This window comes from Colossoma macropomum, unplaced genomic scaffold, assembly GCF_904425465.1.
Source record: "Colossoma macropomum unplaced genomic scaffold, Colossoma_macropomum, whole genome shotgun sequence".
NCBI lineage: Eukaryota > Metazoa > Chordata > Actinopteri > Characiformes > Serrasalmidae > Colossoma > Colossoma macropomum.
The window spans coordinates 14,797,639-14,824,770 of record NW_023494786.1 but is presented as its reverse complement, the minus strand read 5'-3'; the positions used below and the strand labels follow the sequence as shown (position 1 = coordinate 14,824,770).

At 40.2% G+C, this 27,132-nt stretch overlaps 1 protein-coding gene across 1 annotated transcript; it reads left to right on the top strand.

The window, feature by feature from the left end:
* The first annotated feature begins 14,649 nt into the window (after positions 1-14,649).
* aipl1 (aryl hydrocarbon receptor interacting protein-like 1) lies at positions 14,650-23,655 on the top strand. The gene is given in 7 exon segments (XM_036561762.1): positions 14,650-14,843; positions 16,239-16,418; positions 18,825-19,013; positions 20,633-20,809; positions 21,044-21,185; positions 22,866-23,213; positions 23,216-23,655. Coding segments are annotated over 7 exon segments (1,416 nt in total). The 5' UTR covers positions 14,650-14,747; the 3' UTR covers positions 23,500-23,655.
* Positions 23,656-27,132: the final 3,477 nt, after the last annotated feature.

Sequence of the window (27,132 nt, the reverse complement as noted above, 5' to 3'; positions counted from 1 at the left end):
AGAAGGCCTGAAATGTCCAGTTTAAGTCAAGAGCATTGCTAGAAAGGACCGGCATAGCAACATAGCTTTGACATATCAAAAAGGATCTTGATATGAATTCAATAGGTCTGCACTTAAGGTGATCTATATGTTTAGTTCCTCACCACTGGGTCATAATGACAGTGTCGGCCAACAGATGCCACTGGCTGGCCCAAGTCTGTAAAAGCAGGGGTTACTCAACAAAGATTAAATTAGCTTCCTGCACTTTTAGAGGCTTTGTCTACTCGAGTGGTTGAGTGAGCAGGGTAACCTGACGTCTTTAATCCGCTTCTGGACACAGACGACACTTCTGCCATTATGTAGAAGCTATTTGTCTGTGCAAGTAATACTAACTCATAAAATGCCTGTGAACATGCAGCACATGGATTTACCCATACAGGAATACTTTCCCTTTTTATGTGTTCGCTCTCTTATCTTTCTGTCAAAGATGGTCTCTTTCCCACACTCGCACACACACTCAACCACACACCTGAAACATAAGCGTGTGCCGGGGATATCATGTGTAGTTCCTGTCAGGAGAAGTACACCGTGTCCAAGTGAACGGGCAGATATGGCAACCAGTCGGCAGGTTAGCGCGAAGCCTGACACGCAGTTATTGTGTAATCCAAGAGGAACGGCACCTCACAGCCTCCAACACTTTGTCTCTCACCCAGGGCTTGCGTCTTTCCCAGTGTTATCAGAATTATCGTAAATACAAGTTTACAAGCAAATGCAAGAACATTCCTTCAAGCCGCAACTAGCAACAAGTGGGTGCTTTGGAAACTATTTTTATAGCTGGAATTCTGACTTTTACTAACCTTTAGCCTTTCATCATAGTGAAAGTATTTGTTTCAGTGGCTGATGGCTGGTAATTCTTTGTTTTTCTAAATGCAACTTGCTTTTAGTAGTCACTGGTTAGGCTGCAGACATTTGCTAACCTCTTTAACTGTTCACTGCTTTATTTTACCCTTACATTTATGCATTTGGCAGATACTCTTATCCAGAGCAACGTACAATTAATGAATCTAGGTGATTGTAGCCTTAGGAGTCTTGCTCAAGGACTCCTATGGGTGTGGAGGGCAGAGGTGTTACTCAGTACGCTACACCAGCAAAGCATTGCATTAATCAGACTAGTTGCATTAATCAGACTAGTTGCTAATATTATCTGAGCATTTATTAAATATATGACTGCATCCAAAACCACATACTACACATACTATATTGTTGAATACACTACTATTGTTGGTGTACTAATTTGACATACTATTTGTTGCAGTACTATGAGGTTTTAAATACAGCCCATGGGAATGAGATCATTGGATGAGTACACAAAAGCAGCTTAGCTTTTATTCATTCATCATGGTAAAGAAAAGGATGGTTTCAGTTGTTAATGGCAGGTAATTCATTATGTTTGTGAATGCGACATGCTTTTAGGAGTTATTAATTCGGCTGTAGACATTTGTTTATGTATGTAATTGTTGTTTGCATTACATATATTTTTACACTGGGGGAAATGTTAGGAAGATACCAAAATAGATCAGGCTAGCTAACCAGGTTTCCAAGCACAAAGTGATTGGACCCAAACATGACTTCACAAATAGGAAATAGCACCATTCCACCAGTACGTGAAAGCAGTACGAGCTCCCTTCAGCTGCTGTCCAACAGTAAACCCTCACAGACTGGAGGCTGCTGAGCCCCTGTGGGGAGTGTGTGGCGTTGGGGCGTTTGCTGGGCCTGAGTGCTCCCTTCGGTCTGTGTTCCACATGCAGACCCACGTGAGAACAGTCTGCCTTTCATTTTGCTGGCCTTCAGGCTGCAGCTGGGCTGCGAGCTGCGCAAGCCGCACGCTCGCATACTTGAGGAAATTGTCAATCGCGGCTCACAAACACAAGTCAGGTTCCCCTGGGCCTGGAGCAGCTCAGTCAGTCAGAGGGGGCTGAAGGAGAGCTCTTTTGGCCTACTCTCTCTCCCTTTCTCTGTCTTTCTTTCACTCTCTCCTTTGCTTTTTAATTGAGCCATTTTAATGCATGAGGGCGACTTAGCTGCATGACTCAGGAGGGTCAGTGAGTGCGTCTGGGAGTGCTATGGCTCACTGAAACGCTGGCACAGCTCCACCGAGACTTCACCTGGGCTTTGGGTAAAGCAGAGCAGTGGCGGTCATGCTTTCAGACATATTGCAGGCGTGCGAGCCCTTATTCACTCATGCATAGAAGGCAGGAAGGGGTAAGAGGAAGTGTCATCTCTAGGGAATGGCGACTCACAGGAAGGCACAGTCGAGTCTAGAGCAGCTGCTTGCCATACTTCTAAGAAAATGTCCTGTTATATCTGCCATGAAACCAAGCTGAACTTCAGATCACTTTCAGACCTTTCTCAGGTCGCTGTGCCAGTTACGACATCCCTCAGACAGTCATGTAATAAGAGAAAGGATGGCAGCATGACATCATAGTTTCATGTGTTCATCATAGCAAAACATAGCTGTGTAAACATCATACAGGTGCAATGTTGGAGACTGGACCTGAGGCACGCGGCCCACATTTCAAAAAGTACCCCCTGACAATCAATGATGAAAGATGTCATGCTTTTCTACAGCTGCCCAGATCCCGGCGAGGGGCCTGTTTGATGGACCTTTTTGCTCCGGCGCTCTACAGGGAGGACCGTGATAATGCAGCCCAGCTTCGGTTTAGCCCTGCGGCTGGCTGTCTTGCTTTCCAGCACATCCCAGCACATGTCTGGCTCTGTCCCCACCTCTACCCCCACCATGCTGCCCTTGATGGGCCTCAGAGGGACTTGAGTCACACCACATACTGCACAAACACCCTAAACACTTCCCTCTCTTCACTGTTGCCACCAACACCCTCAGCTCACAGCTGCCTTTAGACAGGTTCAGCTCAGCCAAGCAGGTGACCTGTACTGGCAATGTGGTTGATGAGTGTGGGGATGAGGTTTGGAGGTATGTAAGAGCTCTGGTAAGATGTGAGGATCTGTGTTACGCTTAAAGCAATGGTTTGATTGTTGTTTTTTTTTTTTCAACAAATACATTTTTAGTTTCACTATAACTGTGTCTGTGCCCTGCCCCCCTTAACTACGGTCAGAGAAACATTGTAGATCAGTCGGGTTAGCTACCTGAGTGATGGCTAATTTCATATCATAGAGATATCCCAAAGTAATAATTAGAACAACGGCATTTCTGTACATTTTGGGGCCCTGAGCAATAACCTCTTATGGGCCCCCCAACTGTCTTGTAAATGATTAGTGATTACATGTTTTGATTCTACACACATATTCAACAATAGCGCTGTTTAGTTGTCTAGCACTTGAATGATGTAGTGGATGAAACAATTCCACTGCTAGATACCTAAATGTGTTCAAGGGTGTTCATGCCAGTATTTGGCAAAAGCTGGCAGCAGAAGCATCTGTTAGTAGAGATAGAAGAATAGTTTGCCAACAGTGATTCTGACTGAAGATGACGTGATTTATCTATGTTTTTCACAGGATTCATGTAGTCATTCAGAAACCAGCATTTCACCAGCCAATCAAAGCACAGGAATCAAGAAGCCAGTTGCTCTGTATCAAACCCAGTGATAAATCTTTCAATCAAGATGGAGAGGGAGAGTTTTAACAGCTCCTTAGAATCAGTGCAGCATGTAGGCTTAAACATAAAGCATCAAGGACAATTATATGAGAGAAAACAAAAGTGTAGTTCAACTTGGGAAGCCTAAGTAAATTAATATAAATTTTGCATGATGCTAAGTGGCAAGGTATAAGCTTCTATTACTTGCTAGCTATATTAGCCTAGTAGATCTGGCCCAAAACTAAAGAAGCTAACTTTAAACACCAGACATATTGACTAACTACCTTTGGGGTAAGGGGAAATTTTAGTTTTTTTATTATTATTATTTTTTTTTATATTTATTCTTTTTTGTATTTCACTTTTGGTTTACAACAGTTCTTTCCATCATTTTTGATGTTTATAGTTATTATTCATTTCACAATGCAAAAATCTTTTGGAAATGTGTCAGTCATTGTAGATTTGTGGAAATCCTGTCAGGTGTGTCAAACCTCAGTAGTCATCTAAAGTATGAGGCTGGAGGCCTGATGTGTGCATCAGTCACTCATCATGGTCTGGTCATATCTGCCTTCAGAGAAGGCCAAGCTGTCTGCAAGAACTGTCAGCAGACTTTTTGTTTTTTGTTTTTGACTGACTCATTCAGTGCTAAAGCCCTGCAGCGCTTGTGTTGTCTCCCCAAGGTCTGATCTTTGTAACACTCCGAAATCCAAAGAGGTTAAACAGTGTTCAGAACCCTGACCTGGGCTGCCTGATCCTGCAGCCAGCTCAGAATATCTCCCGTGGTGACGCAGCTTATAGAATAGCCCAGAACATGTGACTGTGTGAAGGTAGCTGTGTCAGCAGGGCCCCTGTGTGTATGTGTGTGTCTATGTGCATGTATGTGTGTGTGAGTGCCCTTTGTACTGCCTGCTATGTGTAGTGGTATGTAACTAAAGGGCAAGGGAGAGAAGGCACATGGGGCTCCAGCAGGGAGAACTTTGGCCACTCGATGCCTTGAAACCCAAAGGCCAGTGCAGCAGTCAATTTTAAACCTGCAGTGTTTGCTACAGAACCCACATGCTTTAAAGAGGCTTTTAACTTATTTCCTTAATCCATTTTTTGCTGTTAGCTGTAGAGTCCTGCTTAAATTTCCTATTGAAGAATAATTTGATCATTTTAGGTGAGAGGTACTTGTCTGCACCTGCTAGCATTCCTCTGCTGGATTTGAGGTAAGCAGGACTGTGTCAGAAGTTGACATTTTTCACATGGAAGTACAGCTTGGAAAACTTCTTCAGGAGAAACCCTGGATCATTTTGATCTTCCTGTGCTATGAAGACAAATGCCTCAGATTTTTCAACCACTTTTGTTCCAGGTTTAACAGAGTAAAGGCCCTCACTGGCTTTGTCTTGTCTGACAGCCCAGTGTTGAGCCATTCTTTTCAAATTTACTCCAGCTTTGACAATATGTTCATCAAAAATCAATCAATCAATCAATACTAGCCACCCATTACACTCATCATTATCTTGTCATCTAAGCCTTCACACCATCACTGATTGATCCTTTTGGTGATGCAACAGATGTAGCAGCTCTACAGCTGATTTCATATTGTTCCTCATACCAAACCGAAATATAGTAGATTTTTCGTCTGTTAATGCAACCCCTTTTTAAACCCCCAGCCACTTACAACAAAGCCTCTACTTGAGTAACTACCAGTTTTTGAGCTAGCTAGCAGTTTCAGCACTTTATAGGCTACATGTTTTCCAACCATTTCATTTTCAGTGCCAGCTCAACTGTGAAATTCTTAGCTAGCTAGCTAATTTATCTAGCTCAGTTCTCATGTCCATTCAATGAGTGTATAAGCACTGCAGCTCTGTCTGCAAAATCAGAATCTCCTGAATGAAACATGCATGCCTGAATTACACTATATTACAAAAGGATCCATGCAGCCCTTGTGATTAGCGAATTCAGCTACTTTAAGGTGCAACCATTGCAAGTGCGCTGGGCTGTGGTGCAGCAGAACTGCACTCTCTGGAGTGATGGAGCTCCATCCAGTACCTTTGTGATGAGTTGGAGTGGATTTGTGATTCAGAACTGATCATCCAACATCAGTACCTGACCTCTCTAATGCTCTTGTGAATGAATGCAATCACATCCTCACAGCAATGTTCCAACATCTACTGTAAAGCCTTCCCAGAAGAGTTACTGCTACTGCAGCAAAGGGGGAACATACTTCCTATTAATACAACTGATTTCAGAATACATGCTGGAGGAGCAGGTGTCTACAAACTATGGTGTATTTGCAGCAGGACGCAATGGGGTCGTTTACATTGTAGCTGCCAGTCACAATCCAGTATGAAACCTGCTCAGTGCTGATCAGGCAGAACGCTGTATGAATTTTTATTAGATGTATTTGTTTAATTCAATCTAGCTTTGGTTAATGATAATTAAGTCACATATTTCACTGAGGCATTTTTAATATTTGTCATAGAGTTGACAGCCCCTTTAAGCTCCCTGGTCATGCACTTCAAAATGCAGCGCTGTCTCAATTTGACAAGTGTTGTTTCTTGTAAATCGACTGCCTGCTGCTGTTTCTGCTGTTTCAGTTCCTTTCATATCAATTCATCTCAATCACAGTGCTCACATGCTTCCAGCCAGAGGCCCGAACTACTTCAGAAATTGCTAGAACGTTTCTGCAGAAATGAGCAGAGCCATCGGACATGAAGGTGTGTCTATTCTGCAGGTCTGGGCAGCTCAGAGGCCACATGTATCAGATGTCTCTAGGTATGTGTCTCAGAGGAAGAGTGCAGATCCAAGATCAGTTCCCTCCACACACAGGCCTACACCACAGTCTTCATGACAACTACAACAGATTCTCTGCCAGAATTCTTGCTGGGAAGTGTTTGATACAGTAGCTCATCTGTGTGCCTGGTTGTTCTGAGCTGCCCCACCCTGCCGACCTCCTGCTGGAGCTTTCCAGTATTACACACAAACAAACTCTGACGCACAGATGCACTCTCACTTCACTTGTGGCTTTCTGCACTAATCGCTCCAGTCTAGAGGGCCGAACAATTGCTTCACTGTATTTTGAAATATAGCCTATTTGAAGTATGAGGTCAGGGAGCACTCAGCACTGGAGCTCTCTTTGTGGATCTATAATAACATTATCACTAATAGGCACTAGCACACTAATAGAGGCTGATAGAAAGAGACAGCTGTTTTGAAAATATGAAAGAGAAAAAGAGAACAAAATACATACAACATGCACATACCAGTTAGCTGTGATGTTGTGGCTTGAACTAGTTAATCAAAGCTAACAATAATGATAATAATAAACTTAAATATGTCCTCTTTTGCTAATTTTAATATGCAATTTCTATTTATTTGCTGAAATTAACACATTAAGAAAAAATGAAAGTACTCATTTTCATATATATATATATATATATATATATATATGACTCTTTTTCTAAGAATTACCTTATTTTATTGATATTTTTATTAATTTTCATATGCTATTATTTTAAATTTTAATTTTATATTTTAATTTTATATTTTTCCTTATTGTAATTATATAATAATAATAATTACTGCTATTCTTCTTCCTCTTCTTCTTCCTCTTTCTTCTTCTTCTTCTTCTTCTTCTTCTTATTATTATTATTATTAATTTTTTATGCCACTTGTCATGCATGGCATGTAATAGAATCAAACAGGATATTTTTTTCTATAGACAGGGTGAGACTGCTCTCTTTTAATGTATTTGATGTTGCAACAGTCTTTTTTCTGCCAAGCTCACAATACGCTTAGTCACAGACTAAATTACACTGTTAATGGTGATTATCTTTCATCTAAAACTAGAAACAGGAAAACAGCTTTCATCATTCAGATGGAAATAAGACACTGAATCAGGTCAGTTGAGTATCAGATATATGGGTACTGTATACATGGTGCACACTTTCTATACATTTTTAGAATGCTTTTCACGAGCTCTGTCAGTATATGCTTTTCTCCATATCTGACATTTCTCTATATGTTGGATATAAGACAGGATGATATGTGAACTTGTGGCTGGCCGTTTTGAAAATGCAGATGCAGCATGTCCCCTGTATATGTGAGCAGTGTGAAAAGGGACAGCTGACAAAACACACTCTCACACACTCACACACACATACACACACACACACTTGTTTTTTTTTCAGTGTCAGGTCATAGACCACCCTTCATTTATTTAATTTCTAGTTAAAATGGCCATTAAGAGCAAGCTATTCATTTTCATTGGCAGATAAAAGCATGAAACATATATTTTGTTAAAAACTACACAGAAGCCTCAACAAGAAATATAATTTCAAACTTTTCAAAACCTTTCAAGAAGAGATTTCACACTTTGTCTTTATTACAGCTTTAATTTTTGGGGGGGGGACTTGCTTTCAGTTTTTCAAAGAAATCCAGTATATTTTTTACACCTCCAGTCTTAGAAGTTTGTTGTATTTTCTCCTCTCTCTCAAAGCTGAAAGCTATAAGTGCTGTTTATCTGAGGGCGACAGTTTTGGTGGTCTGCCAAGTCTTGCACAGTTGTTAATATTTTTTCTATATCTTTTCATCAATTTTGAACTTCAGCTTTAGGAGCTTCTGTTATTTCACTAATTTTATTTTGACTTCCCTCTTCCTTTTCCAGGGAATTATCTTATATCTAATTTCCTCTGAAGTATCTCCTGGGAAATAAGAAACGTTGCAACGAGTAATAGGCATTTTCATATTATGTAAAAAACTGAAAAACTGTAAAAATGGAGATACGAGGTTTTGTCCCAACGCAGTAGGACCATGTACCTTCTTGGTCCTGACATTGTGAGTTAGCCTTGCTTTTCCGTTTTCTTCTGCAAAATCAGGAAACTGTGTCCTGGAAATTTATGAAAACACACACACACAGACACATACACACACACACACAGATTAACAGCTCACTGTGTGTGCGTCAGTTGTCAAAGGGAAGCGCTGTGGTAGACAGGACACTGGATGGCAGGATGTCTGTGAATTGGGGGAGTGGGGTCTGGACCTCTGTCACGACCACTTGAAAGCTTCCTCAGTGACGACAGGCCAGTCCAGGCAGGCTGGCCGTGACGGAGGAGCCACTCTGCTCCACATACACTTCCTGCTGTGTGATTGGAGAGTGGGGAGTGTGTGAAAAGGCCGAGAGAACGAGCTTCCAGCTGAGGACGAGCTGTCTCCAACACTAGCCCCATCTCCCCCACGGGAGCCCCCCTTCCGCTGCCTTGCAGTGTTGGGTCAGCACAGCATGTGTCACATTCTGACAGGACTGGAGAGAGGGGGGACACCCACAGATTCACTCTCACACTCACACTCATACATAAACACGGGGTCAGTCACCCTGCAGGGCTGTGTCACCACAGCTTACACCCTTCAAAATAAAGGTGGCTTTGTGGGAGTGATGCAGTAAAAACCCTTATTACAGATGGTTCAAGCTCCCTCTCCCTATCTCTGTCTTTACTGAAGGCTTAAAATTACAGGGATAAAAGTGTTCTTTTAAGTGATGCCATACATGCTTAGCAAAACGAAATCTATATAGTATATAGTACCTATATATAGTATAGTATATAGTACCACAAAAGGTTTTATGATTTGTAACAATAGCGGAACGCTTTGTTGGTGCTATATAGGACCATTTTTTAGAACCATATGTGACACATTCTTCACAATGAAGAAAAGTGATTTAACTGTATATATGTATATATGCAGCACAGTTATTGTGCTTCAAAACTGTGGCTCAATTCCACCTTTTATTAGACAGTCAAGCTTGGTGCTCACTTTTAAGAAACGGTTGAAAACGCAACCCTTTAATTTAGCATTTAATTACATTATTACATTTATTTTGGTATTCATCTTTTAATCTGATCTGTGTCATTGCCTTATCATTTAATACACATTTTTTCTATTATTGTTAAGCTTTATAACAAGATATACATATATAAATATACGTCATATATATATATATATATATATATATATATGTGTGTGTGTGTGTATATAAAAGGGAGAGAGATAGATAGATAGATAGATAGATAGATAGATAGATAGATAGATAGATGGATAGATAGATAGATAGATAGATTATGTTGTGATCTATATAAAGCCAACAGATTAATTGAGATAATTATAAGCTAAATATGCACATCATCATCATTTATAGGGTACTTTCTACTGGGAGGTGTTCAAGGTTTTCAATGTTTTTTTTAGACATTCTTGATTTCTTTTAAGTTCAAGTTGAAAATTGTCATGAGTGTAGTTTTTAAATTAAATAACTTTTTTAAAAATGCTGTCTGACGTTTTCATGTCATTACTAAACTTAAAAAGTTTTAGTCAATAGGGGGAGCCTTACTTTAAGCCACACCCCTACACTTTGGAGCAGGAAGTGAGACAGCATCCCTGTCCCTCATGGCCACATGGTGAGCAGTTAGATCTCATTGTTTCAAAGTAAACGTGTCCCAAAGTCTGAAATTCAGTGCGTAACCTTAAGAATTGAAACAAATCATCATCATCATCATCTGCAGTTCAGTAAAGTATTTTTGTGTTTTAATGAAAAATATTATGATTTTATGTGCTTACAAATGTTTTGTGTATAACAACTTTCAGCTTTTACTGAAAAATAACTGAGAGGGTTATCTTTGGTTCCCTAAAGCAGAGGTTCTCAAACCGGTCCCCAGGTGGTCAACATGTTTGCTCGATCCCAACTCACAATATAAAGTTGTAGAGCAAAAATATGGACCATCTGGAGGTTCCTGATGACTGGTTGGAGAATCACTGCTCTGAAAACAATTCATTCAATGGATGGTTCTATAAAGATTATTTTTGTGAAAAAGATGTGTGAGTGTGAAGACCCTTTTTAAAGTTTAAAAAGCTCCCATATGTTGTAAAGGTTTGGAGTGCAAGAACAGGGAACCATGTAAAAAATACTGTCTGACCATCATTTATAAAAATGGTAATTTGAGAACCATCTACTGTAAGGAGAGCTCCAAAGAATGCCTTTATTTTTAAGTGTACACAACTGACACTGCACACAGAGATTAGATTAAAAAATGCTGAAAGGTTCTTTAAGGAACTAAATGTGGTTCTTCTATGGCATTGCAGAACCCTTTTGCCACCACCTGTTACACTGCCGTAACAGTAGACAGAGAGTACAGTGAAAATCACTGGAGTATTCCTTTAAAGAACCATCAGCTGATAGATAGGTGCTTCTTCTGTGGCATTGCTCCAAAGAACACTTTTCTGCAACTTCATTATTAAGAGTGGACTTTTAGCACCAGGTCCCTGCAGCACCTGCTATCTGTTCCAGGGGTTTTACAGCCTCATTGCTTTATGAATGGGAAAGCTTTGCTGTACTCTGAGCTCAGCAGAGAGCTGAGAATATTGCATTACACAAACAGATCGCCATGCATTATAATTAGTCAGGTTTCCGTGGCATCGTTCAGGAGGATGCACATGGTGTTCCTTGAAAAGCCGCCCTTTCTGATAAAAGTATGCTCACATCCACACATCCACACAAATCTGCTTGCGTGGGAGGGACTGACGCAGTCTCCATGACTCACTCTGACACCAGAGCTGACTTACAGCATCGTTAACGTCCTCTTGCGTGTGTGCTAGTGTGTGACAGGTGGAGAATCACGCCGGCCTGAGCCACAGACCTACTTACTGCCATTCTGCTGCAGCTGCACTATATATAACAGCTCCATTGCAGTGGGCCAGCAGCTCCTGCACCGCTTCACTCAGGCCATTAAACATCCCTGCAGACGGCCGGGGAAAATGCATTCGACTTTCGCAGTGTAATACCGTGCCTGCCGTTTAAGCAGCTCTTCTTGATGTTTCTCCTGATAAAAAACGTTCCTTTAAGTACTTGGTCGAGGATTAAAATATCACCACATGTGAGTGAAGAGAGAGAATGGAGGAGTTCATTCCTCTGCTTTATTACAGGAGATTGAAATCCAGCAGGCGTGTCAGGCCTTTTGTCTGACAAGTGATTCAGAGTTAGCTTTTTCCATAGATTTAGATCTGTACCCATGGCAACACCTTGATGATGATGATGATGAAGATGATGATGAAGCAGAAATTTGGCCTTTGAAGAGTTTTTGCAAGGAAACAACAAATGCAAGGAGGAAAACAAGGGGGGAAAGCCCCCCTTAAAAACAATGAGTGACCCAGATGAAATTTCAAAATTCACTAGATTTGCGTTTCCTGAAGAGAATACAGCACTTGCAAATAGTATTCGTAAATGTTGAGTCTAAGAATTCAAATGTAATGAAATGGGGAAAAAGAAAGAAAGAAAGAAAGAAAGCAAGCCAAGCACTACAACTATTGCAGATGCATTTTACAGTAGATTTGAGGGTGGTCCACCTGTGTAGAAACATGGCAATTACAATGAAAAAATGTATTAGAGAATGAAAGAGGACTAAGTCTAGGTAAAGTAAAGGTTTATGATAATAAATTAGGATGCGGCGTCTACTGTTCATGCCATCTCAAGGTTCACTAAATGCCTTATTTGGGTCAGAGATATCAGTCTAGAGTGTCCTCTTTGTAATGATTACAGTACTTCATCCTCTTTAAAAGTCTTATCTGTGTTTGATTACAGGACAAGATACGAACAGGCCAGTGACCATTACTTGTGTTACAGTAACAGGCCTGTTAAAGTCCCAGGAGCTTCGGGCACATGGATGTGTTCACATTGCTGCCACTAGAGGGCAGTAGAGATTGCTGCAAGTCTCTGGCTTATATCCAAGTTCTCCTTCTGAACTGTTGTGCAATAGCAATGGCCACATGAATTCAGGAATGTGAGTGCACTTTGTCATTTCAGGAAGCAATGCAGGCTTCCTTTTAAAGGAAGGTCCCTCTCAGTCCCCTCCCCAGACAGCAGGCCAGCTGTGGCTGATGTACTTTCCTATTCAGCGTTCAGCATTTGGTGTTCACTGCACCAGTTTGCTGTTGTAACAAAACTTATATCTTGATAATGGTAACTTCACAGGAGAAGGAACAAACAGTCTAAACTGTTAATGTGAGCTGCTTTAATGAGATTCTATGTCATCATTTCTATTGGTCTGTTGCCCATATAAAGGACAGTTGGTGTCCTCAACTTGTGAAAAAAACTTTACGTAAGAAAACACTAGAGTTATGAGGTTTTCGTACGACAACAGTGATATTTAAAAACATCTCAGAGCTTCCATGTTGCTCGGTTTATGTGACTGGCACGTACACTGTGTCCCCAGCACGGCTAGTTAAAACTGCAACTGCGCTCAGTTAATTGACATGGGCCCTGCTCTGTAATCTGGACAGTCTTATGAAGCTGTAGAGCAGATGGGCTGTTCGGGGCGCTTTTCTCAGCAGGAGCTTGTGGTGCGGTGCTTTAGCACACTGCATTCTCTCCAGCTGTCAGCCACATGTGCAAGCCAGGGTCGCTGAGTCCATGCTCCGACTTCACTCCGGCATGTTAGCATGGACCACCGTGGAGGCTGTCAGAGAGAGGAAGAAGGACTGGGCCGTCTCCCAGGTGCTCTGTGTGGGGGCTGTGACTTCAGGCCAGGAGTGCAAATCTCTGACTGCACTATGATTCGATCCTGTAGGAAATGATTCATCCTGAAATGATGAATTCTCAAAATGATTTGATTCGATTATTTCAGAATGATTCAGAATTATTAACAAATATGCAAATAGAGAAACTATTCACACAGGAGCAGAATACAGGCAATTAAAACAATACTACAAAAACATACACTGTGTTGATGTCAAATATTTACACTACCAGTTTGGACACTCATTTTAATCTAAAGGCTTATGCTTAAAAGTTTCAAAGGTGTTTTTGTGATAAATATAAATATTGATAATGATGCTAATGTCTAGTACTGAGATCAGAAGCCATTAAGCACTAAAAGGCAGAAAACATATTTAACAGGAAAATACTCAGAAATTCAATATTTAGTGTTTCCAAACTTTCCATAGCCATTCTTGTCAGGAGAATGCTTTCAGAGACCTGTGTATTTTTTCAGTTCAGAAGCGTCAGTGCAGCTTGATTTTCTCCTCTCTCTCAAAGAAGAAAGCTTTAAGCACTGTTTACCTGAAGAGGACAGTTTTGGTGGTCTACCAGGTCTTGCACGGTTGTTAGGAGTCTCATTTTCTCTTTTAATAATTTTTTTAACTCCAGTTTTGGAAACTTGTTTTTTCACTTATTTTCCTTCGACTTCTTTTCCTTATGCAAGTGGATTATTTTATATCTAATGTCCTCAGAAATACCTCCTGAAGAATGAATAACTTTACGTGGTTTTCACTTAAGACTTGAAATTTAGGCTTTAGAACTCATACATTACAAGCAGTTTTTCAGTTTGTTCAGTGAAGCTTTTCAGTGTGTTGTTTTTATGTTTACATTCCAGACATTAAAAAATTATTCAATGTTTTAATTCAAAAAATTAATAACTTGGTTGCCTTAAAATTTTGAGTTTAATAAAATATAAAATATAATAATAATATAATAATAATATAATAGCTTAACATAATATAAAACACTGATTATTGCTCTGCTAACTTACCTTTAGAAGTTCAATGCTCTCAAAATTTTATGGCAACCAGGTTGTTAATTTTTTAAAGTTAACTGTAAATTAATCTGTAAATTTAGTAGTTCCTCTTTATGGGTTTAGTGTAATTTTAAAATCATTATGTTCTCTATAAATTTCCTTTCAATAGGTGCCTATTTTATTTTACATTTTATCATATTTTACTTCATTTTGGGTGAAATATGAGCACATACTTTAATGAATTTTATCATAGTTGTTTATTCTAACATTCCTTTATTCTAACATTTCTTTATCAAGCTGAATCGCCACTTTAAACTTATATATTACAATGCATCAATGAATTTTACCCCAAGTTCAAGCACGTTCCAGATATTTCTGGAGATATGTGAGCATGTGTTAAAAGTGCTGAGGAAAGCCCTTCTCAGGATGACAGGGCTTCAGGACAGACGGGGCTGCCGGCTTTAATCCTGTTATCCCTCTCCTTTAATCCGTGCTGCAGTGGCCAGCCCTCACACCTCAACTCAACCCTGCTGTGCACACAAACATACTTACTTATCCACACACACTGAGCTGCACATACACATACACAAACATATAGATACACATTCACTCACAGTATGGAGGACAGTCTGCTGCTTGGTGTGGAGGGGATCAAAAAAACCATCCTGTATGGAGGAACCAATGAGATTCCCAAATTCAACACAGGATCAAAGGTAGGGCCTCTCATTCATATCAATATACGGGCAGCATTAATGCCACTGCTGCAATATATGCATGCAGTAAACTTTCCAGCTTCTTTACTAGAAACATCTAACTTGTTGCTCAACCTGGTTGGTGTACAGTTTGACACTGTTGACGCACAGTTTGTGTAAATCATCCTCTTGACCTTAATCAGTGGTCATTTTCTGGTCACAGAACTGGATATTTTTGCGTGGTGTCCCACTCTCAAACCAGCAGTGACAAAGATCTGTATAAAGTCCTCAGCAGCATTGCTGCATTTGATATACTCATATCAGCAGAGCTCATGCTACCATGCCAGTGTCACTGCTGTGTTCTGAAGGCTCCACCACCCGGACAATATCTGGGCAACAACAGCGGTCCTGTGGTCAGAAACTGCTGTTGCATCAAAAATGTGTTCACAGACAAATCTTCTTTGTGCTATAACCATGTATTGAGCCACACATTGCATAATTTAATCTTAGGATCACATGTCTTCATTCACGAGACAAGTGATGGCTTCTCTTTATCAAGTTATGAAAGTGAGAACAGGAAATAAAAAGCTTTTGGTCATCTTTATCTCTCCAGTGTACGAACACAAGCAGGTCTGACCAAGAGGACATTACTGTGAACAGCAGAATTGGTAATTTAACAGTTGTTAAATGAACAACTGCAGTGTACCTTCAGCCAGTTTCCAAAACTACAGTTCAAAAATTTTTTATAAGATATAGATGAAATGGGACCCCTAACAATCATACAAGACCTGGTGGACCAAGAAATGTCACTATGAGAAAAAAACAGTACTTAAAGTTTTCATTTTTAAGAGAAAATCAAGATCCACTCTTGCTTCAGATCTGAAAAAACACAAGTGTTTCTATCCATCCTTCCTGTGAGAAGACAACGCAACACTGTGAGTCCAAAAGGATGTCTAGCTGTCAAGAAGCTGTTACTATGAAAAGGAGATAAGAAGACAAAAAAGAACATTTGCAAAACAAACATAGAAGCTGCTGGTGTTCTCAGAAGAAAGGTCTGTCCACCCCAGAGTCCAGACCTCAAAATCACTGAAAGTGTTTGGAATTACTCTGATCATGAGAAGCAAAAAATTCAACCAACTGAGCTTTGGAGGTGTGGAAAAATGCAGATTTCTTTGAAAAACTGAAGGCAAGTCTTATAAAGGAATGGATTTAACACACCTGATGCTAAATAGCAAGACCTTCATGAAATAAAGCCTTGTAGTGCAACAGCCTTCCTCCTGGACCAGATTCATGCCACTGAGCTGCAATGATGCATCATAAACCTACACACTTCAGCCTGTGTACAAATAAGAGATTAAATCCTGCTTATATTATTCTGATAGCTACTTTCTCAATTGTTGTTCTTGTGACTTGCAGGTAACCTTCCACTTCCGGACCATGCTGTGTAATGATGACCGAACGGTGCTAGATGACAGTAAGAAGGTAGGCGTGCCCATGGAAGTGGTGTTCGGAAATATGTTCAAGCTGGACGTGTGGGAGACCCTGCTCAAGTCCATGCGTATTGGAGAAGTGGCTGAGTTCTGGTGTGACATCATTGTGAGTATCCACTGTCTCTCTTATTCTAAAAACAGCATTTCTGTTGAGTACGGTCTACAATTCAAGACTGAATAGCAGAAGTACTTCTGATGTATGACTGTGTGGTCTTAATGAACATCTTCTGGTAATAATGGGCCTGAGCCTCTGAACATAGCTTTGTAATTTGCTTTTTGGCAAAGATGCCAGGAAACAAAACATCAGCTGACAAAGTCTAGCCTCCCTAAAAGCCTGCTCAAAAGTCAGAGATACTATACAAACAGACTAGTCATGGTCATTATCTGGCAAAAGGAGCATTGTGATGCTGTTTGTGTACATGCGTAGGATATGACGTTGGTTGTGAGGCTGATCTCTGCACAGCCTGTATTGAATCAAAGCTAAAAGCAAACACACTGACCTTTGTACAGTGTCAGTGCAGGTCTCCAGAGAACATAGCAAGCAAATGACATTTTGGTCAGTAAACTTTATGGTGGGACACACGGACCTAAACAGCTACTGTAAGCCACTGTCTTACACCAGTGTGGGCCTAAGAGGAGTGCGCTGTACATTAGCCTGACTGACAGGTTGAGTGCCTAAAGGAGGATTAAACTGAAGCTGCCCCACCCCATGTAAATTATTATGCACTGCTGTCAACACTGAGCCCTACACCTCCTAGCAGCAAAGAGCTTTACAAGAAGACCGTAGTCAAACCAAGGAAGGCTTTGGTGACCTTAAGTATTAGAAAATTCCAGCAAGATCAGCATTGTGCATCTTATGTAAGTACACTACATGGCCAAAAGTATGTGGACACCTGACCGTCACACCTAAATGAGATTGTTGGACATCTCATTATAAAACAATATGGAGTTGCCTTGCCAAGGCATTCCACAAGATTTTGGAATGTGTCTGTGGGAAATTATGCTCATGGAGTCGAAAGAGCATTTGTGAGGTCAGGCACTGATGTGGGACAGGAAGGCCTGGCTTGTAATCAACGTTCAAATTCATCCCAAAGGTGTTCAATGGAGTTGAGGTCAGCACTCTGTGCAGGCCACCAAAGTTCCTTCATAACAAACTCATCAAACCATGTGTTTATGGACTTGATTTGTGCACAGGGGCACAGTCATGCCAGAACAGGAACAGATCTTCCTGAAAGAAGCTGTAATTGTTTAAAATGTCTTAGCATGCAGTAGTGTTAACATTACCCTTCACTGGAACTAAGGAGCCGAGCACAAACCCTGAAAAACAGCCCCATTATCCCTCCTTAACTTTACTTTTGGCACTACGCATTCTGGTAGGAAGCTTTCTTCTTGCATTTTCCAAACCCCTTATTTATCCATCAGACAGCCAGATAGTGAAGTGTGATTCATCACTCTAGAGAACACACCTCCACTGATCCAGAGTCCAGTGGTGGCACACTCCATCTCCTGCTTGGTATTCTGCATAGTGATCTTAGGTGTGTGTGCTGCTGCTTGGATATGGAAGATAGTTTCATGAAGCTCCTGACGCCCAGTTCTTGTGCTGATGTTGTTTCCAGGGGCAATTTGGAAGTCTGCAGTGAGTGATGCAACAGACAATAGATAATTTTAACAATTTGAGAGCTTCAGCACTCAGCAGCAAACTCTGTGAGTTTGCATGGTCTGCTTCTTCATGGCTGAGCTGTCGGTGCTCCTAGACACTTCCATTTCACAATAATAGCACTTACAGTTGACCAGGCCAGATCTAGCAGGCCAGACATTTCACAAACCGACTTGTGGCAAAGGTGACATCCTATGACAGTGCCACATTTAAAGTAGACAAGCTCTTCAGTATGACCTATTCTACTGACAATGTCTATGGAGATTGCATGCAATGTGCTTGATTTCATACACCTGTTAGCAATGGGTGTGACTGAAACACCTAAATTCAATAATTAGGAGGGCTGTCCAAATACTTTTAGTCATGTAGTGTAGTATAAACCCATATTCAAGGAAATGTTATTTCAATCAAATAATGACTCATAGAGAAGTTAAAGTAACCTAGAAAAAAAAACTGTCAAAGTGTTGGGTCGAGAAATAGCAACAGGTCAAAAAGGACTGAAGTACTGAGCAAGTTATAGAACTGCTGTACAACTTCTTAATACATCCAACACCTGTCAGCATAGGAGCTGAAGATCGTTTGGCTCTGCTCTTCTCTTTTTGAGAATGTTTTGATTTGAAATGAAAATGATAAATCTCAAAAGTGAGAGATGGTGTAAACAATGTGAACAGGTAAAATGTAACTGAGTAAAAAATGTAGATTTCTCACAAATAGACTCGAGGAGAAGTGAAAGCATTGTCATATAAAATACACCGAGAAGTACAAAGCCATTACAATTTAGGCTGTTAGAAATTAGACCAAAGCATTTCTTTAGTTTCTACTGTCTAACAGTCTGGTTTGTCTGTGGATGGACAGCACACTGGCATGTACCCCATCGTGGCAAAGAGTCTACGACGCATTGCAGAGGGCAAAGATCCAGTGGACTGGCACATCCACACCTGTGGCATGGCAAACATGTTCGCTTATCACACACTGGGCTACGATGACCTGGACGAGCTCCAAAAAGAACCTCAGCCTCTCATATTTGTGCTTGAACTGCTAAAGGTCAGTGGTCACTATGACTAATTTCCATCTGTCTTGCTTCCTGTCATACACACAAAACCATTTAAAGCTATTTATGGCCACCAGTTAGCATAGTGCTCTCAAGTAAACTTGCTTATGTGGTTTCTGACACTGCATAACATACTGTTAGCTATAAAAATAGACTGTGTAGTACAGCTAAAAACAGTAGTAGCAGCCATCTTAGAGCCATTATTTTGTCTGTATCTACACCAATCAGGCATAACATTATGACTACCTCTTTATTTCTATGCTCATTGTCCGTTTTATCAGCTCCACTTACTATATAGGTGCACTTTATAGTTCTACAATTACTGTAGTCCATCTGTTTCTCTGAATACTTTGTTAGCCTCCTTTTACCCTGTTCCTCAGTGGTCAGGACCACCATGGACCCACAGAGCATTCTCAGCACTGCAGTAACACTGACGTGGTAGTGTGTTAGTGTGTGTTGTGCTGGTCTGAGTGGATCAGACACAGCAGTGCTGCTGGAGTTTTTAAACACTGTGTCCACTCACAGTCCACCTTGTAGATGTAAAGTCAGAGACGATAGCTCATCTGCTGCTGCACAGTTTGTGTTAGTCATTCTCTAGTTCTTCATCAGTGCTCACAGGACGCTGCCCACAGGACGCTGTTGACTGGATATTTTTGGTTGGTGGACTATTCTCAGTCCAGCAGTGACACTGAGGTGTTTAAAAGCTCCAGCACTGTCTGCTGTTTCTGATACACTCATACCAGCACAACACACACTAACACACCACCACCACATCAGTGTTACTGCAGTGCTGAGAATGATCCACCACCCAAATAGTACCTGCTTTGTGAGGGTCCATGGGGTTCCTGACCACTGAAGAACAGGGTAAAGGGAGGCTAACAAAGTATGCAGAGAAACAGATGGACTACAGTCTGTAACTGTAGAACTACAAAGTGCACCTATATAGTAAGTGAAGCTGATAAAATGGTCATAATGTTATGGCTGATCGGTGTATACGGCCGCTACTACTGTTTTTAGCTATACCACACAATTTTGTCCATTTATATAGATAACAGTACATTATCCAGTGACAGAAACATAATTAAGTCTATTTGAGATTACCGAACAACTCAACACAGTTTAAAGCACATTTGTGATGATTTAGTCATGCTAATTTAGTGGAGTTTAAGCTTCTACTACTTAGCTACATTAGCTTTGTAGCTCCAGAGCAAAACCAAAGAACCAAACTTCAGACATATCTTGGCTGACTGATTACATTAGTATTGAAATGAACCAAACACTTAGCTATTAAGCAAGCACATTTATGGGAATCTCGTGACCACATTACTTTGTCAGAGTCAGCAAATATGTTGCATAATAGATTTCTATTTACACGAGAGAACAGAGGAACTGGTGATGGTACACATGCACATAAAAATACTTCACATGAATGGCCACTAGGTTGAGCTAGGGAATTATTTTCAGTTTAAAGTCCTCAGGAGCAAGACTCTAAAAAAAACATGCTTGTAGTTTATGCCCTTCCCAATAAAAGTAAAGCACGCTTTTTCATTTTGCTCGAAGACACACTATGAGGTTCATTTCAGGCGCTTGGCTGGGTGTGTTTGTTATTCAGGTGCAGCAGCCGAGTGAGTATGACAGGGAGTCATGGGCTCTGAGTGATGAGGAGAAGCTGAAGGCGGTGCCTGTGCTCCACGGCCAGGGCAACAAACTCTACAAACTGGGCCGCATTGAGGAGGCCATGAACAAGTACAAAGAGGGCCTCATCTGTGTCAGGAATGTTCAGTCAAAGGTGAGAAAGCCAACAAGTGCATATGAAGGACAGATAATGTGAATGTATCTGAAAGTACATCCCTGATTTCCTCAGTCAGACCATTTCAGTTAGAGGTTTTAGAGACAATTATGTTTTGGAAGACAATACAGAATTTAATCCCTTTTTGTGGTTATGTTGTTTCAGCACTAGTGAATTCTTAGCATGGCCCATGTTATTGATTTCAGCTTTTGTGTACTGTGTGTGCTCTCACAGGAGAAGGCCTGGGAAGCTCCATGGTTGAAGCTGGAGAAGATGGCCAACACTCTCACACTCAACTACTGCCAGTGTCTGCTGCGTTTAGAGGAGTACTACGAGGTCATCGAGCACACCAGTGACATCATCAACCAACATCCTGGTATGTAGTAGATACAAAGTACTGGTCTGTGCATTTAGACACACCGACTAATAGCACGGTTGCTCTATTTTTACTATTTTCCACATTGTAGAGTAATGACATCAAAGCTATTACACAGCAGAAATAAATTCTAAAAATAGGCATATTTAGAACCACTCTACCTCACAACTGATTGGCTCAAATAAATTAATGAGGACAGATATTCCACAAATATGTGGGATACAGAGTAAACATCAGGTTATAATGATGAAAAATAACATCTTGGGGGAGAATTAAAAAAATTGTTGTGGAAATAAACTTATACATACGCATTAACATTACTATATATTACAATTGTATTAGAAGCATATTTCAAAGATTTAAGCATAAGCCTTCAGTCTAAGGCTGGCCAAAGTGTGGTCTGCAGGCCAAAGGTGACCCATGAGGATGTTTCATTTCATTATCCTAACCCTACACCCCTCAACCAATGAGAGAACAAGCATAGTTTTGTATTATTAAACTTATTAAACCTTTCCTATATTAAGAACAAAATATAGTGTGATGTTAAAACACATTGTACTTACCTACCAATCTTCTTTATATGTATACTGTTTTGTCTCTATCAAAATTGAACCCCTAAGACAAAAGGTTTGGGCACCCCTGCATAGGGCTGAATGAATTGGATTAAAATATCTAATTGTGATTTTTCTGACCAATATCGCGATTGTGATATAAATGCTCTTTTTTTTTGCCAGCTCTGTGTTATTAGGTAAAATTTCCCCACTTAAAACATGTTTAGGCCAAGTTGATTAATGTAGGATATAATAAAAAATTGTTACTCCTGTGATTTTAAAAAATGCATGCTTGAAAACTGTGATTTCAATATAAAAACTATTAATTGTTCAACCCCTGCTTTAGACTATACGTATATGAAAAACACTCATTCAGTCAGCCATGTTTCATCCATTCTATTTGTTATTTAACCCTTTAAATGGCCAGGGCACACCAGCAGGCCCAAAGGTTTATTACACACTTCTATAACTTAATAATAGCTCAGCCAGTTTGCATTAAAGTCACTGTAGTTACTGAATAATAATATATATATATATATATATATATATATAAAACATCTGAACACAGAAAGAACAATAATTGGTAGCCCGTTATCTTAAGTGGTCCTTTGTAGATGATTAATAAACTCTTAAGAGATTAACACATCAGTAACACATTAACACATCAGTAACACATCAACAACACGAGTGAAGTAGCAGTAGTGAAACATCTGAATACACTGAAGTGAATATCTTGTAGATGTACTGTTGATACATTACTTACATTAAGTAGATGTGTTGTTAATATATTACTTACATTACGCAAAACCTATTTTTACCCAACGCAAAACCTAACCTTAACCTCAACCCAGAACCTAATCCTAACCCCTCATATGTTTTTGACATGTTACTGAGAGTCTGTTCAGTGTTTGTTTCATCTAAAAGGACCACTCAAAATAAATCCAATAATTACCCAATAATTTTATCAGTATTATTCAAGTATGCAATAAAAAACAGTTACCCTGTACACACTGTGATACCTGATCCTTTTCTTCTTTTTTACATCACTCTGTAGAATAACAGTTAGACTCTATTGGTATGATGTTTTCAAAATGCAGCACTACATTACAGAACTGTTCATGTTCTGTAGGGGCCATCAAAGCCTTCTATCTGCGGGGGAAAGCACACATGGAGGTGTGGAACGAAGCAGAAGCCAAAGCTGACTTTGAGAGGGTGCTGGATCTGGACCCGGGCATGAAGAAATCAGTCAGGAAGGAGCTAGCTGTCCTCAGCATGCGTATGGAGGAGAAGAGAGAGGAGGACAGACTGAGGTACAAGGGTATGTTCACAGATACAGCAGCAGGGCAAACAGCTCCAGCACAAACACCAGAAGAGATGACCCCAGAACAAGAAACCCCAGAACAAGAAATACCAGAGCAGATAACTCCAGAAGAAGCAATTCTAGAACAAGCACCTCCAGAACAAGAAATGCCAGAGCAATAACCCCAGAAGAAGCAATTCTAGAACAAGCACCTCCAGAACAAGAAATGCCAGAGCAAATAACCCCAGAAGAAGCAATTCTAGAACAAGCACCTCCAGAACAAGAAATGCCAGAGCAGATAATTCCAGAGGATACAATTCTAGAACAAGCACCTCCAGAACAAACAGCTACAGAACAAGCCTTTCTAGAACCAGAATCTCCAGAACCAGCGACTCCAGCACAAACAACTGTAGAAGAAACAACACCAGAAGAAACGATGCCAGAACCAGAGACGTTTATGTGATGCTGAAGAACCTTGAAGGCACAGAGAAAACATGTCTGGCAAAGGAAACAAAGACCCATTTGCCAAAATGTTACCTTTGCATAGTTTATCAGCATTAGGATTTACCAATGAGACTGCTTAACCTTTTAAATAGCCAGGGCCCACCAGTGGGCCCGAAGTTTTATTACACACTTCTTTCAGCTCAGTTTGCACTGAAGTCCCTGTAGTTACTGAATAGTAAGACTTAGTATGCAATAAGCCTGGGATTTTAAGGGGTTAATATAATTTTTCTGATTAGAAATATACATGAGCTATTTTACAAATGGTGTTTTATTCAAGATGCTCAGGGTAGAGCTGTGAATAAGACAGTCATGGTGTTTGCCAGAATCATCTGCAGATGGAGCTATGCCTGTAAAAGTGCTTGTAATAAAAGGAATGTCTGTAACTATTCTTTTTAAATGTAGTTAAGCAGCATCAGGTAATAAAGCACATTCTGCCCACTGAATGAGAGAGTACTCTTTCCTTATCATAGTGTGACAGTTGATATTTATGGTGCTGACTCCCTAGTTCATTTTCATTTGCTTTTTGCTAATTCAAAGATGCTGGCAGGGGAAGTCAAGACAGTTTTGGGTGCATCCTTAAATTCACCACAACCACAGCAGTACTGCTGATGCTGTGAGGAATCAAATGTGAGTGTAGATGCCAATATTTGTCTGCAAGTCTTCAGAGAGAAACTTGCCTATTTCAACAGTTTCATAAGGCTTCAAGATGAGTTCTGGTTACTGCTAATGCACAGTTCTGCTCTGACACAGCCAATTATTGGCACTCTAGGATTAGAGAACCAGAACAATACAGGAAAAACCCTCATATATACTGTATGTCCAAAAGTATACAGACAGCCCTTCTAATTAGAGAATTCACTAATTCACTTTGCACCCATTGCTGACACAGGCGATCAACTGAACACCATAAAATCTCCATAGAAAAGCATTACCGATAGAACGGGACACTTTGGAGCAGCCACAAATGAGCCAAAGATCATCATTCTCAATGTCAAGTGTCAACTAGAGGGGAATAAATCCCCCCAGCAATGAGCTGTGGAGCAGTGGAACTGAATTCTCTTGAGTGATTTAGCACCATCCAAAACATGTGGGATGAGTTAGAGTGACATTTGTGATTCACAACTAATCATCATCCGTGCCTGAACTCACTAATGCTCTTGTGACTGAATGCAATCAAATCTTCACAGTATCTTCACAATATTCCAACATCTGGTGTAAAGCATCCCAAAAGAGTAGAGGCTGTTACTGCAGCAAAGAGTGTTGCAAACTCTGTATTAATACCCTTGAGTTCAGAAGAAATATTGGATTACTAATAGTAGTAGTTACAGACGCCTATAGTCTAAGGAGAACACCACAAAAAATGGATTTGCCTCTCTGCAATACTGAACACCTGCCTCATATTTTGTGCATTGCGAAGTGTTATGACAGCTGCTTTCTACTTTTCTATCCATTGTTATTCCTTGTCTGTTTCTGTGTCTTGCTGTTAAACACTGTGTCCACTCACTGTCCACTCTATTAGACACTCCTACCTTGTTGGTCCACCTTGTAGATGTAAAGTCTGCATTATTTGTGTCAGTTATCCTCTAGTCCATCATCAGTGGACACAGGACGCTGTTGGCTGGATATTTTTGGTTGGTGGGCTATTCTCAGTCCAGCAGTGACACTGCGGTGTTTAAAAACTCCAGCAGCACTGCTGTGTCTGCAGTACTGAGAATGATCCACCACCCAAAAATACCTGCTCTGTGGTGGTCCTGTGGGGGTCTTGACCACTGATGAACAGGGTGACAGGAGTCTAACAAAGTATGTGGAGAAACAGATGGACTACAGTCTGTAATTGTAGAACTACAAAGTGCACCTATATGATAAGAGGAGCTGATAAGTAGGCAATGAGCGTAGAAACATGGAGGTGGTTTTAATGTTATGGCTGATTGGTGTATGTAAAAAATATGGCAATATATCACAAACTTAACAGATTAAAAAAATTATATTTCCTTTGCACACAGGTTTCAGTAATTATCATTTTGTCACCAAGTGCTTTTTTGTGCTTAATTTCATTATTACATTGGTGACAGTTTCTTTTGACTTTGGAGCTTTAGCATTTTATTTTAGTCCTAAAGGATTAAAAATGAGAAAAATAGAATTTAACAAACTTCAATACTTTTGTTGATAAATGTTGGATGTACTAAAAAGATCCACTGGAGCTCTACACAGAATTCAGTGCTTACGCATTTTTATCAGCTACTTTTGTACTTCTACAAAAGTTATCTTTTTGTACTGGAACTTTCATATTTACTTGAGAGGTACTTTTATAGGAGTATGGGCTCATAAGTTACTCAACTGACAGATGAGTTATGTGCTTAAGCAGGATTGACATAAAGGTGTACATACAGTGTAGAAATCTAATAAAAAAAAACATAAAATATACATTTCTGCAAATTTCCCTCTCTCAGGTGGCTTCTGCATGCTGTAAAAGGGAATTCCACCATTTTTTCTGTATTTTTGTGTAATTAAATTGTTAAGGTGTAAACAAAGTCATTCAGAGTGGCTTGATGTGAAATGCACCATTCTAGAGAAACTTACAAAGTCAGATTTGTTTAAAGTGGTAGTGATAGGAACCAGATGTCTGAAGTGTTTAAAGCCACAGCACAGAAAGTCATCACATGAAATGGTAATGAATACATCTGAAACACTGTTTTGCAATAGTCTGAAGAGTGTAATGCCTCTTAAAGCTCCCTCACAGAAAGTTATTGCATTAATTTGTTAAAAGATGCCTGAAACATTGTTTTGTAATAGTTCTGAGATAAGATTTTAGCCTAAAAAAAGCATATTTTGTAGGACAATGTGAAGCAAAAATAATTCCTAAAGAGAACTCCCCTCACTGTTTTACCATCATCATCATCGTCATCGTCATCATTTCTTATAAAAACACAAAAGACACGCAGATTTTTTGAAAGACTGGTGGAATTCCCCTTCAAGATGTTGTCTATGTTGTCAGAGACTGCAGAAATCAGCTAAGCAGCAGTAAAGTGGCTCTTACGTCATGTAGAACACAGATCACAGCCTATTTTTATTCCTCCTTCGTGTTCTCGTTTTTTTCATCCCTGCTGAAAAAAAGACGTAATGGTTACTACTGAAAACATTGGCTTAATGGTGACTATGAGAGACCACTAGTTTCCTGCAGGACACCTTTAGATTCTATTAGAAAACCATCAAAAGCGTCTAGAATCAGTTCCAGAACACCTGTTAAACCAGACTCCTTTATACTGTGATATCAACACATCAGGAAAACACAAAGCATATCATATCCATTAGTGACTATTGGACACCAGCAGGAAGTAACAGAAACTTCTAATGGTTTCTATGATTGTTCTGAGCAGGAATGTCTCGCGATGAAGTCATTTAACCCTGAAACTACAAGCAAAACCATTTAAAACTAACACTGTGCATCGTGCCAAAGGCGCGCGCCGCAGCTCAATATCCTTGCAGCGCGTTAGCAGCGCGGGAAGTGAAAGAGGTGGGAGGAGGAGGAGGAGGAGGAGGAGGTGGAGGGGAGTCCACTGGTGCTCGTGCTCACCCCTCCTGCGCGTGCACA